At 42.4% G+C, this 14,667-nt stretch overlaps 1 protein-coding gene across 2 annotated transcripts; it reads right to left on the bottom strand.

The window, feature by feature from the left end:
• Positions 1-429: 429 nt before the first annotated feature.
• On the bottom strand, positions 430-7,458 carry LOC142661716 (endogenous retrovirus group 3 member 1 Env polyprotein-like). Of its 2 annotated transcripts, none has more exons than XR_012850800.1 (2): positions 6,893-7,458; positions 430-1,090 (listed from the first exon to the last, which is right to left on the bottom strand). XR_012850800.1 is itself a non-coding variant. In XM_075839199.1 (2 exons), the coding sequence occupies exon 2, from the start codon at positions 2,186-2,188 to the stop codon at positions 1,244-1,246; it is 945 nt and encodes a 314-aa protein (XP_075695314.1). In that variant the 5' UTR covers positions 2,189-2,758; positions 6,893-7,453; the 3' UTR covers positions 1,115-1,243. The 2 variants fall into 2 exon arrangements, 1 of the variants encoding a protein (XP_075695314.1); XM_075839199.1 differs by lacking the exon at positions 430-1,090 and adding an exon at positions 1,115-2,758 and having other exon boundaries at positions 6,893-7,453.
• Positions 7,459-14,667: the final 7,209 nt, after the last annotated feature.

Raw genomic sequence — 14,667 nt, forward strand, 5'->3', positions numbered from 1 at the left:
TTATATTTTACTACTTCTACAAAGAAAAATCTATTTGTTAAAAAAAAATAATTGTTTTACATCAACACATTCTGAGAGCCATAACTTTTTTATTTTTTGGTCGATTGAGCGGTGTGAGGGATTATTTTTGGCAGAACGAGCTGTAGTTTTTATTGGTACCATTTTTTGGTACGTACAACGTTTTGATCACTTTTTATTAAATTTTATTTATAGCTTTGGTGACCAAAAAAAAGTGATTTTGGCGTTTTGTATTCTTTATTTCTTACGGCGTTCATTATGCGCTAAAATTACAGTTTTACTTTATTCTGCGGGTCGATACGATTACGGTGATACCATATGTATATCGTTTTTTTATGTTTTGCAGCGTTTGCACAATAAAATTGTTCGGGTACTAATCAGTCTCAACCGGCAGGGATAATACGCTGAGTTCGTACGAAAGGAATCACACCACACAGAGTCTGGTATAAAGCTCCTCACTCAGCATCAGGAGAGGCGTCACTGCTTTATTACACACATTTGTTCTATATCTCCTTTCTCCTGGGGGTGGGTACATGTTATCACACTTTTATAAAAGCACGTATCACTGTAAGCCTCTTGTTACTTGTGTCATCCTTGGATAGGTTCACCCTTATCTGGTCCTTTAGATATGTCTTCATAGTTCGTTCATACCAGGAAGTGACTTGTTATTTTATTAGTGCGTAGTCCCTGTTCAGGGGCCATCTTGCCACGTATACTTATCTAATCCTACTATTGCTTCATCACAATTATGTACACAACTCTATAGTCTATATTTTATTAAAGAAAGAAAATTATTATAAACATTAACTTCTGTCCACTCCATCCTTCACAGTCCACCCTTTTATCATTATTTTCTTCATTTCTTAACCTAAGTGTGTCCGTGCTCTGGGAAAGGGGAGTAAAAGGATTTTTTCACCAGTTTGAGACGAGCCTCCCCTATTAGGAGACCCCCCTTTGTAGCTGGACTTAAAGAGTCGGTGCACACCCTACACTATCTATTCATCTTCAGAACAATAGTCTCGATAAAGGGTGGTTGTTTTCATGGATGGAGTTGGTAAAAGTCCTTCAATTTCTGAAGAAAACATAAAAGTGGGAGTTACTTCAGTTATAGTTTTAGTCATTAATTTCTTTATACATGGTAATACACAACAAGCAATAACTGCGAAAAGTACTAGAAAAATTAAGATTACAATCCCAATTTGGGCCAGAATTTTCTGCCATCCGGTTAACCATGAGAAGTACATGGGTCTGTGAAACCTGAATTTCGTTTTAATTCCTCGGATAAAGAAACAATCTGTTTGATTGCCATGGTTACTTTGCCGTTTGGTCCTGTCTTATCTGGAATAAAAGTACAACAGGTAGTACCTATCATGGCACAAACGCCTCCTTTTTCTGCTAGTATCATATCAAGGGCCATACGGTTCTGGAAAGTCATAGTAGATGTGGGTCCTAACTGGTCAGCTAGACCTTGTAAAGCGTCCCTAGTATAGTTAACAAACCGTTGCTGGTTGTAATAGATATAATTTATCCAATCTACATTTTTGTTAACTGTGATCATAGGGATTAATGATTCAAATCCAGCTGCTACCTGATCCCGGGCCTTGAATTCATCTGGGACCCCCCTTGGGACTCCTATAGCATCTATATACACATGGGGGTCAAAACTTCCTTTCAGATCTCTTTTTTCCCTTGTAAATATGTGACTATTTTGAGTGGTGGTCTCTTGGGTCTCAGAGAGTATATGAAAAGGCATGATCGCTTTCGCCAGGGTGCATTCTCCCTTCCAGTTCCCTTCGATCCGCCGAACTGTTTCTAACTGTATACCATTCAATACTCCTAATCCCGTTCCTACCCCTCCTAATAGCGGGTCATACCATTCTCTTTTTTGTCTATGACAGCTGGGGGATTCAGGGAAGGAAATATTGAAGTGTACATTCTTTTTCTGCTGTTGGGTTACAGCGCTCTTACAAGTGTGTGGGATTCTTTCCAGACTTTGTACTGTTATATGTGGCTTAAAACTATCTCTTAAAATTATTATCAAGAATACAAAATATCTTCTATTTCTTATTTGGCTATTATTCATACATAATATAATCCCATCAGTTTCTTTTATTACAATCGTAGAGTTGAGCCTCTCCTTGTTGCATCTTTCATAAGTCTTATTTATCATTTCGTGACAGCTATTTTTACTGGTTGTATATTTCTGTAGATACTGTAAATCTGGTTCATAACAACAAAACAATAGCCCCGGTGTCTCTTCTTGTATGCTAATGTTGGCTGTTTTGTCTATGTGAAGGTACACAGTCCCTCCATGTGGTCCTTTTTTCCAAGTCCCTTCGGTTGTAGTCACATTTGTAGTATAACACGGGGCATTGGCCTTACAGGTGTAGTTACCCTGCTTTCTATCACTGTGGCATTCACCCACCCTGTCCTGAACTGTTCCAGTGATTCTGTACTGATTACGTGTACAGGAGTAGCAGTTCTGCCTTTTTGTATAAGAGCACACGCAACAACCGCCGCAACAACCGCAAAGATCTTCATTCTTCTGGCTGAAGAACCTTTTTACAATGACTGGCGTGAATCCAGCTTGCCTTTCCTTCGAGCTTCACTGAGGTGCTTGTAACGAGTAAGACTTGAAAAGGACCATCAAACCGTGGCTCAAGGCTCTTCCTCACGTGTCTTTTGACAATGACCCAATCTCCTGGTTCTAGCTTATACGTCCCTTCAACTGAATCAGGACCTGGAATGGAAGCAAAGACTTGTGCATGCACCTTGGTCAATTGTTTGTTCAGCGTTGATACATAATCTGTTAGTCTACCATACTGCATTTGGAGCACCTGTGGAAAATAACATCCTAATCTGGGAGCCGACCCAAATAAGATCTCATATGGGCTGAGACCTGTTCTTTTTGTGGGCGTGTATCTTACTGAGAACAAGGCTAATGGTAGACACTCGGTCCATGGTTTCCCGTTTTCTACCATTGCTTTTTGGATTTTCAATTTGAGAGTCCCATTTAGTCTCTCAACCTTCCCACTGCTTTGTGGATGGTATGGTGTATGTAGGGCTTGACTTATGCCTAGAGCTGACAACACATGGTTCATGATTTCACCCGTAAAATGAGTTCCTCTGTCGCTCTCGATCACCTCTGGAACTCCATATCTGCACACCACCTCGTTGATCAGTTTCTTTGCTGTGGCTACGGCTGTAGCTTTGGTTACTGGAAAAGCTTCTGGCCATCCTGAAAAGAGATCAATACAAACAAGCACATACTCATAGGTACCAACTTTGGGTAGTTGAATATAGTCTATCTGCAGTCTCTGGAACGGATATATAGGTCTGGGTGTGTGCTTCTGTGGTACTTTTACAGTTCTTCCAATATTATGTATTGCACAGATCATGCATCCTTGTGTAAAACTGCTGGCCATCACACTAAACCCTGGGGCATACCACACCTTGTTTACCAAGTCCATCATTGCCGTTTTTGGTGAGTCGCTCCATGTGTTATTTGGGCCATCATTGGGAACATTGTCTTAGGCAGGCACAGTTTATTCTGGCATTGCCAGAGGCCATCTTTTCGTAGCGTTGCTCCTTGGGCCGTCCACTTGTCTTTTTCTTCTTTTGTTGCTTGTCCTTGAAGTTTTTGCCGTAGTTCCGGGCTTACAGCTGGTCTTGTTTCCTCTGGATCTTTTATCTGACATACGGCTGCTAACACGGGTAGCTTCTGTGATGCTTGCTTTTGCGGCTTGGTCTGCCAAAGCATTTCCTTTTGTCTCTGGTGAACTCACCTTGGTGTGAGCTTTTAATGTTTACTACTGCTACTTCTGTGGGTAACATCAGGGTCTCCATCAAGTATTTTACAAAGTCTGCATTCTTTACAGGTGTACCTGCAGAGGTCAAAAACTGTCTAGCCTTCTACATGTTGGCATGCTGCTGCCAGGGCCTTAAGCTCCGCTTCTTGTGCTGAGCGGGACGCTGGTAAGGAGGCTGCTTCTAGGACTACATCTTCGGTGGTTACTGCATATCCTGTAAGAAAAGATCCTTCTACAAAATACCTTGAACCATCCACAAAGAGTATTTAGGTCTGGGTTTTGGAGTGGGGTATCTTTTACATGTGCGAACCCCACTGTTTCCTGGGCCATAAGGGCCATACAATCATGTTCATCAGTTTCAGACAAAAATTGTGACCATACTTTACCTACGTCTTCTCCCCCTTGCTCCAAAGGCAGTAAGGTAGCTGCGTTCAATGTAGTACAGCGGTGTAAAATAACCTGCTCAGAAAAAAGAAGTGCACAAATTAATCTCAAATGTCTTGCTGTTGACAAGTGCTTTAGCTGTACTTGAGTAAAAATAGCAGTAATATCATGTGGTGCAAAAACTTGGACTGGAAATGCCAGGACCAAATCTGAGGCCTTGTTTAACATTGAATTTACAGCAATGATAGCTCTCACACATGATGGGGAACCTCGGGCCACAGGGTCTAGTCTAGCTGAATAATATGCTACCGGGCGCTGCTGTGGTCCATGACTTTGTGTGAGAACTGCAGTGGCATGTCCATTTTGTTCAGTACAGTACAAAGTATATGCTTGCGTAGAGGTACTCCATGGATTGGTGTCACAAGCCGCTACCAAACACAACTCCTCCTCATTCAGTTGATAATCCAGAATACTTTGAGAATCTCACTTTTATCAGGTTCTGCAAATACTTGATTAATACAAAAACAAATAAAAATAAAACATCCCTAAAAACTTTACATCAAATTAACAATGTCCAGACAAGTTTTGTTTTGCCTTCTCCCTCATCTAAATCCATAAAGACTCGTGTGAGTGATGTCACATCCTCCTGTGTAACTTTGCTGGAGGGGGATGGTCTCTTACACATAAACCAAAATTGTACCTGATCAGTTCCTTCACCCTTCCCCCCTTTGTGAACTCTGCGAGAGTGATGTAGCAGAGTTCAAAACTACATCTCAACATAACACTAATTTAACCCCCTGTAATGTACAACAGCCTGAAACAAAAATGACTTTTTCCTGACAAACATGTTATCTTTACAATGACATAATTTCTATGTGAAATCAAAAATAAAACAATTGTAGTTAGTTATTCAATAAAACAGAAAATATTATCTCTGATCACATTAATTACTGCAAACCAATAAACAGTATATAAAAATAGGGAACGGTGGGGGCACATACATTTTCAAACCCCCGTGTCTCACCGTATCTGTAGTTTAATACATCTGAATTAACATCAAAACACATGAAATCTGATCACATCATAACACATAAATATCGTAACTTTTATAACCAACAGCGCTTGCGCAAAAGAGAAGAAATGTATTTAGGTTTGTAGACATTACTGATATATATATATCTCAGCAGTGCATATTGAGATCCCTTTGTCTCATCAGCCCTGCAGACTGCACCCAGTCAGCCCCCCTCCTCCTCCTCCCAAACACAGCACACTTTAGGGGGGAGGGAGGGAGGTCACACACTCATTTCTCATAACTTCTCACAATCTTAACACTTTCAATGCCGGCAAAACAACATACGTATCTGCAATCATTCATCACACCATTGTACAGGAATTATCTACGTTAATGTTTAACAGTACAATCTGACGGCCACCATCTCTATATTATGATTACGTGTTGTTTCATCAGTGAACTAGACTGGAACTTCTGTAAATAGAAAAAACACTACAAATGACAAAATTAACAAGGTGATTATTTCATACTGATTTGGTTGGGCCGGGCGTGGCCACATCCTCCGGAGGGGGCTTATAAAATCCACCTTCTTGTGTGAGTACCGGATATAACGGAACAACAGGTTTAGGTGTACCAAGATGGCCTCCTGGGGCGGGGAGTGGTGCCGAAGGCGTGGCATATATGGGAGGATCGGGGCGTGGAAAGTGACATGATACACAATATTCAACTTGGGGCGGGTTCTGTTGACCACAACTGGGACACTCCCACGCAGTTAGAATTCCACCGTCGCCATTATAGGGCGGTGGCTGGACACATTCTTTGTAATACACATATTTGATGATTTTACCCTTTCTGTCTCGTATTTCTTGCTCAGTAAACTTGTCTTTAGTTATGGCTATGGCTGTTCTTTGCCAAGCTAATGCTTCATCTAACTTTCCTTCGTCACTTAATCTTCCCTTGTTTTCCCTAAGAGCTGCAGCCCATTCTCCTGGGTGTAACCTTCCATCTATAAATATGCCACATATGTGCATAACTTTCTTACTATTTTCTACATTCTTCTTGCCTTCTCTTTTTTCTACTATCTCTTTTGCGGTTAATGAACCACATTCCTTTGCCTGTCTCTTTTTTTTTTTTTTTTTTTTTTTTTTAACACATTAAACATACTGTTCTATATTTAACACCGTCCTGAGAATGAAACCTTATTCTCGATGTTTCTGAACACAAAACACAATTATAACTGACTGTCTGTCTCTGTCGTCTTAATGGTATCAAACTATACCCTGCGACTAATTGAATTATTACACTTATACCTGTCGTCTTAATGGTATCAAACTATACCCTGCGACTAATTAAATTATTACACTTATACCTGTCGTCTTAATGGTATCAAACTATACCCTGCGACTAATTAAATTATTACACTTATACCTGTCGTCTTAATGGTATCAAACTATACCCTGCGACTAATTAAATTATTACACTTATACTTATCACCTATGCCGGCGAGACGCGACTATCTATACTATGATTCTTGGAGCCACACAGCGGGTTAACTCTCTGTCGCTGAGAGTGTGGCCGGGATCGACTCCAAATACCTCGGTATCTTATCACCTGCTCACTCTCCCACACGGATAAGAGCCACTATTCATAAACATGAACTTAACCTTACCGTGTTTTATTTGAAGCTGATCAGACTTCCTGGGAGCGTGGCTGGCGATTCAATGTTGAGGCGTCTGGGGGTCGTCGATCACGGACACGGCTTATCCCTCGAGTGTGGCCCCACGTCGAGCGCCAAAATGTTCGGGTACTAATCAGTCTCAACCGGCAGGGATAATACGCTGAGTTCGTACGAAAGGAATCACACCACACAGAGTCTGGTATAAAGCTCCTCACTCAGCATCAGGAGAGGCGTCACTGCTTTATTACACACATTTGTTCTATATCTCCTTTCTCCTGGGGGTGGGTACATGTTATCACACTTTTATAAAAGCACGTATCACTGTAAGCCTCTTGTTACTTGTGTCATCCTTGGATAGGTTCACCCTTATCTGGTCCTTTAGATATGTCTTCATAGTTCGTTCATACCAGGAAGTGACTTGTTATTTTATTAGTGCGTAGTCCCTGTTCAGGGGCCATCTTGCCACGTATACTTATCTAATCCTACTATTGCTTCATCACAATTATGTACACAACTCTATAGTCTATATTTTATTAAAGAAAGAAAATTATTATAAACATTAACTTCTGTCCACTCCATCCTTCACAAAATCACTAATATATTATTAACTATAAAATAATTTATTTTCTGAGACACCATATTCTGAGAGCCATAACTTTTTATTTTTCAGTCAAAATAGCGGTGTAAGGGCTTGTTTTTTGCGGGACGGGTAGTAGTTTTTATTGGCACTATTTTGGGGTACATGCGACTTTTTGATCACTTTGTATTCTATATTTTGGGAGGGGTGGTGACCAAAAAATAGTGATTCTGGCATTGTTTTTAGTTTGGTTTTTTTGCGGCGTTCGCCATGTGGGAAAAATAACATTATAGTTTTATAGATTGGGTCGTTACGAACGCGGTGATACCTAATATGTGAACTGTTATTTAACGTTTTCCTTATTTTCCTATAATAAGAGGCTTATTATAGGAAAAAAAAATCTTTTATTTTCACACTTTTGTAAAACATTTTTATTAACTTTTTTAACTTTTTTCACTTGAAGCTCCGATCTCTGCTAGATTACATTACACTACCTAGGTAGTGTAACGTATTCCAACTATCAGTCACTCTGACAGTAAGGCCTTATTCACAAGAACGTGTTATACATCCGTGATATGCGCAAGATTTTCACGTGCGTCGCACGGACCTATGTTAGTGAATGGGGCCATTCAGACTGTCAGTGATTTTCACGCAGCGTATGCGCACTGCGTAAAACTGACGACATGTGCTATACTTGCCCGTGTTTCGCGCAGCACGCGCCGATTAAAGTGACGTGCGTGATTCGCACTACAGCTGGTAAAGAAGAGAAGGGAAACATAAAATCCCCTCCTTCTTTACTGTATCGTCACATAAAAAGGGAGTGTCATAATGATGCCGGCTGCGCGAAAATCATGCAGCCACGCACCATATACACGTCACACTGAACTTTTGCGCACGCAAAACGCAGCGTTTGAATAAGGCCTAAGTCTACGAGGACCAGCCAGAGGCTGGTGTTTATAGGCTTCCATACATGGCAGACCCGGAGGCCGTTGTCTGGCCTTCGGGTGCCATCACAAGCATCAGGAGCCCTCACAATTGCATGGGGGCTGCTGATGTGCTACAAACCCCCTAAATGAGGCGATCGCAATCGAGGCACGCATTTAACGGGTTAATTGCCGAAATCAGCGGCGATGAGTTGCTGATCGGCAACAGTGGAGTGTCAGCTGTCGGGGACAGCTGACCTCCCAGTTCCCGATGCACACTGTCATTGACACTGTAACCGACAGTGTGCATCGGGAACGACTCAGTGACGGATGGTCCTGATAGACTTCCGTTTATGGCAGACACAGAGGCCATTACTTGGCCTCCGGTCGCCATGCTAGCCATCTGCAAACCTCATGATTTCATTGTGAGGTCTGCCGATGTACTAGAAACCCCTAAAATGTGGCGATTGCAATCGATCTACGCATTTAAGGGGTTAATTGCCGAAATCAGCGAAAATGAGCCGCTGATAGGCAACAGTGGAGTGTTAGCTGTCGGGGACAGCTGGCCTCCTGTTTCCCGGTGCACACTGTCGGCGACAGTGTACACCGGGAGCTGCGCAGTAACTGTACGTCCTCGTGCGCTAAGACACTGGCCATCTGGACGTACAGTTGCGTCGTGGTGCGCCTAGGGGGTTAATCAAATGTTAAAAACAATTGCCATCAAGACCTAAAACGACACACAGGTTAAAACAGCATGGTGGTGGTGGGAGGGACTACAATATACAAAACAGCATATCACACTAGTAATATAACAAGGAAGCACTAGTAATATATATATCATAAATTATCACATGCTATAATAATAGACACTGTTTCAAGAGGCAAAAAGTATACACTCAGTACAATACTGTATGTCAGTGCTGTCTCAAAGACAAAGTTATTCAAAACATAGATACTACGAAGGTTGAATACCAACCACTGTGCTGCATAGAGAGTCCCAAATAACACCAGACCACCACCATAGAACCCCGACGCGCGTTTCTCCGTCTGCTTTTTCAAGGGGTACTGTGTAGTGGGAAGGATGTCTTTTATAGGGAGTCTCTATGTTTAGGGTGGAGCTGTTTCTTAATTGGAGCACAACATGTAACATGAATATTCAACATAGCCACTGGCTACAGTACTAACTCAAGGGAAATTATTCATCCACCTGAGTTATATATACACCTGGCACCGCTCTCTACATGGCGCCTGTCCATGGCGGACATACCCGCCCCGACACTCACATCCCGGCGTCTGGAAGATGCAGACTGCACATGTCCATGCGCACCTGCATCACACGCACAACCGGAAGGAGAGAAGCCGGGCCAGCGCATGCACCATACACAGGCGCTCCGCGACCACCATTTTAGTTCCGGTAAAGCAATGTGAAAAACAGCCCATACTCCAAAAGCCCATAATTTGATATATCATATTTGGCAGATCTAATAATATTTAGAGGAAATACATATAAGTAATTATACATGATCAGGATTTGTGTATAAAAAAATAAATATATATATATATATATATATACACGTAATATATCATTTTATTCAAAATTATTTCATATCAGAAAAATTAAAAGTGACAGAATAAATAAAATAAGATAAATAAAATAAAATAATGGATTGGAGGGGATTTGGTCCAGAGGTGAGGTCTTGGGAGCCAGAGGAGAACATCGATGCCCCTGTCCTCGTGAAGAGATTTCTCTCCCACTCTGGTGGGGGTGTAAGAGGGGGGATACTGTAACGTCTATGGCCGAGGGCCGTCGTTCAGACTTACCCTCTGACGGCCACGGACATCTGTGTTCTCGGCGGCATCTCCCTCTAGGGAGACGCCGGCACTCACTTCCGGGTTCTGGGACTGTTTCCCGCAGGGCATGTCAGCCCGCGCGTGCACGGCCTTAAAGGGCCAGTAGGCGTCCAGCTGTCATTTAATCAGTAATTAGCCCAGAATGCTGCTGAACTATAAAAGGGGCTCTGCCCACTTGATCCTTGCCTGAGCGTTGGTGTATACCTAAAGTTTGTCTTGCAAATGGTCTCCCAGTATTTTCCAGTTCCCAGTGCTACCCGTTCCTGCTACCTGTAGCCTGTATCCCGTGCTACCGTGCCTCTGTGCCATCAACAGTGAAAGTCAAGTCGTGTTTTCCGATGCATCTACTGTGTCATTTACAGTAAAAGTCTAGTTGTGTCACCGCTACGGTCTACATTGAGTCAGGTACCCTTTCTGAACTATAGAGATTGTTTTGTACCTAGTTGGCCAGCTGCTATCCCGCTACGCGATACGGCCCAGTGGGTCCACAGACCACGTCATGACACACATACACTCACACGCACACACACACACGCACACACACACACACACGTGTATATATATATGTGCATATATATGTGTACATATATACATACACACATATATATGTATATATACACTACCGTTCAAAAGTTTAGGGTCACTAAGAAATTTCCTTATTTTTGCAAAAAAAAGCACAGTTTTTTTCAATGAAGATAACATTAAATTAATCAGAAATACACTCTATACATTGTTAATGTGCTAAATGACGATTCTAGCTGCAAACTTCTGTTTTTTAATGCAATATCTACATAGGTGTATACAGGCCCATTTCCATCAACCATCACTCCAGTGTTCTAATGGTACATTGTGTTTGCTAACTGTGTTAGAAGGCTAATGGATGATTAGAAAACACTTGAAAACCCTTGTGCAATTATGTTAGCACCTGTAGCGTCCATGGACGCGGGCCGTCTGGTTCACTCATCTCCCGAGGCCCGCAGCCATGTATCTGTGAGCGCTGGTCCCCGTCTCCCTCCTAGGAGATGCCAGCGCAAACTTCCGCTTCTGTTCCCGTAGGTTGCGCGCCCCCGTTCACGCCAGGCCTTAAAGGGCCAGTGCGTGCAATAAGGAAATCGTCATCATCATCAACTGCCACGATTTCCTGGTCTATAAGAAGGCCCCATGCCTTCTAATGCTTGCCTGAGAGTTGTTAGTTTTCTCAGTCTGCCTTGCAAATGGTCCCTTAGTGTTTCCCGTTCCTGTTGTTACCCGTGCCTTGTTCCCCGTTCCTGTTTCCCGTGCTTTGCCTTAGTATCAAGTCGTGCCACGTCCTGTGTCATCTGCCACGTCCAGAGGAATCTGCCACGTCCTGTGTCATCTGCCACATCCTGTGTCATCTGCCACGTCCTGTGTCAACTGCCACGTCCAGAGGAATCTGCAACGTCCTGTGTCGTCTGCCACATCCAAAGGAATCTGCCACGTCCTGTGTCATCTGCCACGTTTGGCGCCATCCGCTGCACCCATCTCATCTGTGCCATAGCTGCGGCCACCATCTGGACTATTCAGGTACCCTTGTGCGGGACATTGTATTTCTGTGGGTTCCTGTGGTTTGGCCAGCTGCCTTCCCGCTACGGCGGTATGGCCTAGTGGGTCCACTAACCCGCTTCGTGACAGCACCGCTGTAAACAGTTTTGCTGTTTAGAGGAGCTATAAAACTGACCTTCCTTTGAGCTAGTTGAGAATCTGGACCATTACATTTGTGGGTTCGATTAAACTCTCAAAATGGCTAGAAAAAGAGAGCTTTCATGTGAAACTCGATAGTCTATTTTTGTTCTTAGAAATGAAGGCTATTCCATGCGAGAAATTGCCAAGAAACTGAAGATTTCCTACAACGGTGTGTACTACTCCCTTCAGAGGACAGCACAAACAGGCTCTAACCAGAGTAGAAAGAGAAGTGGGAGGCCCCGCTGCACAACTGAGCAACAAGACAAGTACATTAGAGTCTCTAGTTTGAGAAATAGACGCCTCACAGGTCCTCAACTGGCAGCTTAATTAAATAGTACCCGCAAAACGCCAGTGTCAACGTCTACAGTGAAGAGGCGACTCCGGGATGCTGGCCTTCAGGGCAGAGTGGCAAAGAAAAAGCCATATCTGAGACTGGCTAATAAAAGGAAAAGATTAATATGGGCAAAAGCACACAGACATTGGACAGAGGAAGATTGGAAAAAAGTGTTATGGACAGACGAATCGAAGTTTGAGGTGTTTGGATCACACACAAGAACATTTCTGAGACGCAGAACAACTGAAAAGATGCTGGAAGAGTGCCTGACGCCATCTGTCAAGCATGGTGGCGGTAATGTGATGGTCTGGGTTTGCTTTGGTGCTGGTAAAGTGGGAGATTTGTACAAGGTAAAAGGGATTTTGAATAAGGAAGGCTATCACTCCATTTTGCAACGCCATGCCATACCCTGTGGACAGTGCTTGATTGGAGCCAATTTCATCCTACAACAGGACAATGACCCAAAGCACACCTCCAAATTATGCAAGAACTATTTAGGGAAGAAGCAGGCAGCTGGTATTCTATCTGTAATGGAGTGGCCAGCGCAGTCACCAGATCTCAACCCCATAGAGCTGTTGTGGGAGCAGCTTGACCGTATGGTACGCAAAAGAAATGCCCATCAAGCCAATCCAACTTGTGGGAGGGGCTTCTGGAAGCATGGGGTGAAATTTCTCCCGATTACCTCAGCAAATTACAAGCTAGAATGCCAAAGGGCTGCAATGCTGTAATTGCTGCAAATGGAGCATTCTTTGACGAAAGCAAAGTTTGAAAGAGAAAATTATTATTTGAAATAAAAATCATTATTTCTAACCTGGTCAATGTCTTGACTATATTTTCTAGTCATTTTGCAACTCATTTGATAAATATAAATTGTCTGGGTGACCCCAAACTTTTGAACGATAGTTCAGCTGCCTGCTTCTTCCCTAAATAGTTCTTGCATAATTTGGAGGTGTGCTTTGGGTCATTGTCCTGTTGTAGGATGAAATTGGCTCTAATCAAGCGCTGTCCACAGGGTATGGCATGGCTTTGCAAAATGGAGTGATAGCCTTCCTTATTCAAAATCCCTTTTACCTTGTACAAATCTCCCACTTTACCAGCACCAAAGCAACCCCAGACCATCACATTACCTCCACCATGCTTGACAGATGGTGTCAGGCACTCTTCCAGCATCTTTTCAGTTGTTCTGCGTCTCACAAATATTCTTCTGTGTGATCCAAACACCTCAAACTTCGATTCGTCTGTCCATAACACTTTTTTCCAATCTTCCTCTGTCCAATGTCTGTGTGCTTTTGCCCATATTAATCTTTTCCTTTTATTAGCCAGTCTCAGATATGGCTTTTTCTTTGCCACTATGCCCTGAAGGCCAGCATCCCGGAGTCGCCTCTTCACTGTAGACGTTGACACTGCCGTTTTGCGGGTACTATTTAATGAAGCTGCCATTTGAGGACCTGTGAGGCGTCTATTTCTAATACTAGAGACTCTAATGTACTTGTCTTGTTGCTCAGTTGTGCAGCGGGGCCTCCAACTTCTCTTTCTACTCTGGTTAGAGCCTGTTTGTGCTGTCCTCTGAAGGGAGTAGTACACACCGTTGTAGGATATCTTCAGTTTCTTGGCAATTTCTCGCATGGAATAGCCTTCATTTCTAAGAACAAGAATAGACTGTCGAGTTTCACATGAAAGTTCTCTTTTTCTAGCCATTTTGAGAGTTTAATCGAACCCACAAATGTAATGGGCCAGATTCTCAACTAGCTCAAAGGAAGGTCAGTTTTATAGCTCCTCTAAACAGCAAAACTGTTTACAGCGGTGCTAACATAATTGCACAAGGGTTTTCAAGTGTTTTCCAATCATCTATTAGCCTTCTAACACAGTTAGCAAACACAATGTACCATTAGAACACTGGAGTGATGGTTGCTGGAAATGGGCCTCTATACACATATGTAGATATTGCATTAAAAACCAGACGTTTGCAGCTAGAATAGTCATTTAGCACATTAACAATGTATAGAGTGTATTTCTGATTAATTTAATGTTATCTTTATTGAAAAAAACTGTGCTTTTCTTTCAAAATTAAGGACATTTCTAAGTGACCCTAAACTTTTGAACGGTAGTGTATATATATATATATATATATATATATATATGTATATATATACATATATATACACAAACAGGGAAAGCAGCAGCACTCAATCTCAATAAGAGAAAGCTTACATATGTGAACGGGTGCAAGCAGTCCAGATCCTAGGACTGTATCTATATTCAAGAGAAATAAATCTTGCAGCACTCCAACAGGATGAATGAAAAAACTGTGATTTATTCAAGCCAACATACAGCACTGCAACGTTTTTAGTCCAACATTAGGTCTTTTTTCAAACAT

The sequence above is a fragment of the Rhinoderma darwinii genome, chromosome 1, assembly GCF_050947455.1.
Source record: "Rhinoderma darwinii isolate aRhiDar2 chromosome 1, aRhiDar2.hap1, whole genome shotgun sequence".
Lineage (NCBI taxonomy): Eukaryota > Metazoa > Chordata > Amphibia > Anura > Rhinodermatidae > Rhinoderma > Rhinoderma darwinii.

Bases quoted from the DNA above. Each gene is read 5' to 3' on its own strand.
- LOC142661716 (XM_075839199.1), bottom strand. From the start codon at position 2,188: ATGATAAATAAGACTTATGAAAGATGCAACAAGGAGAGGCTCAACTCT.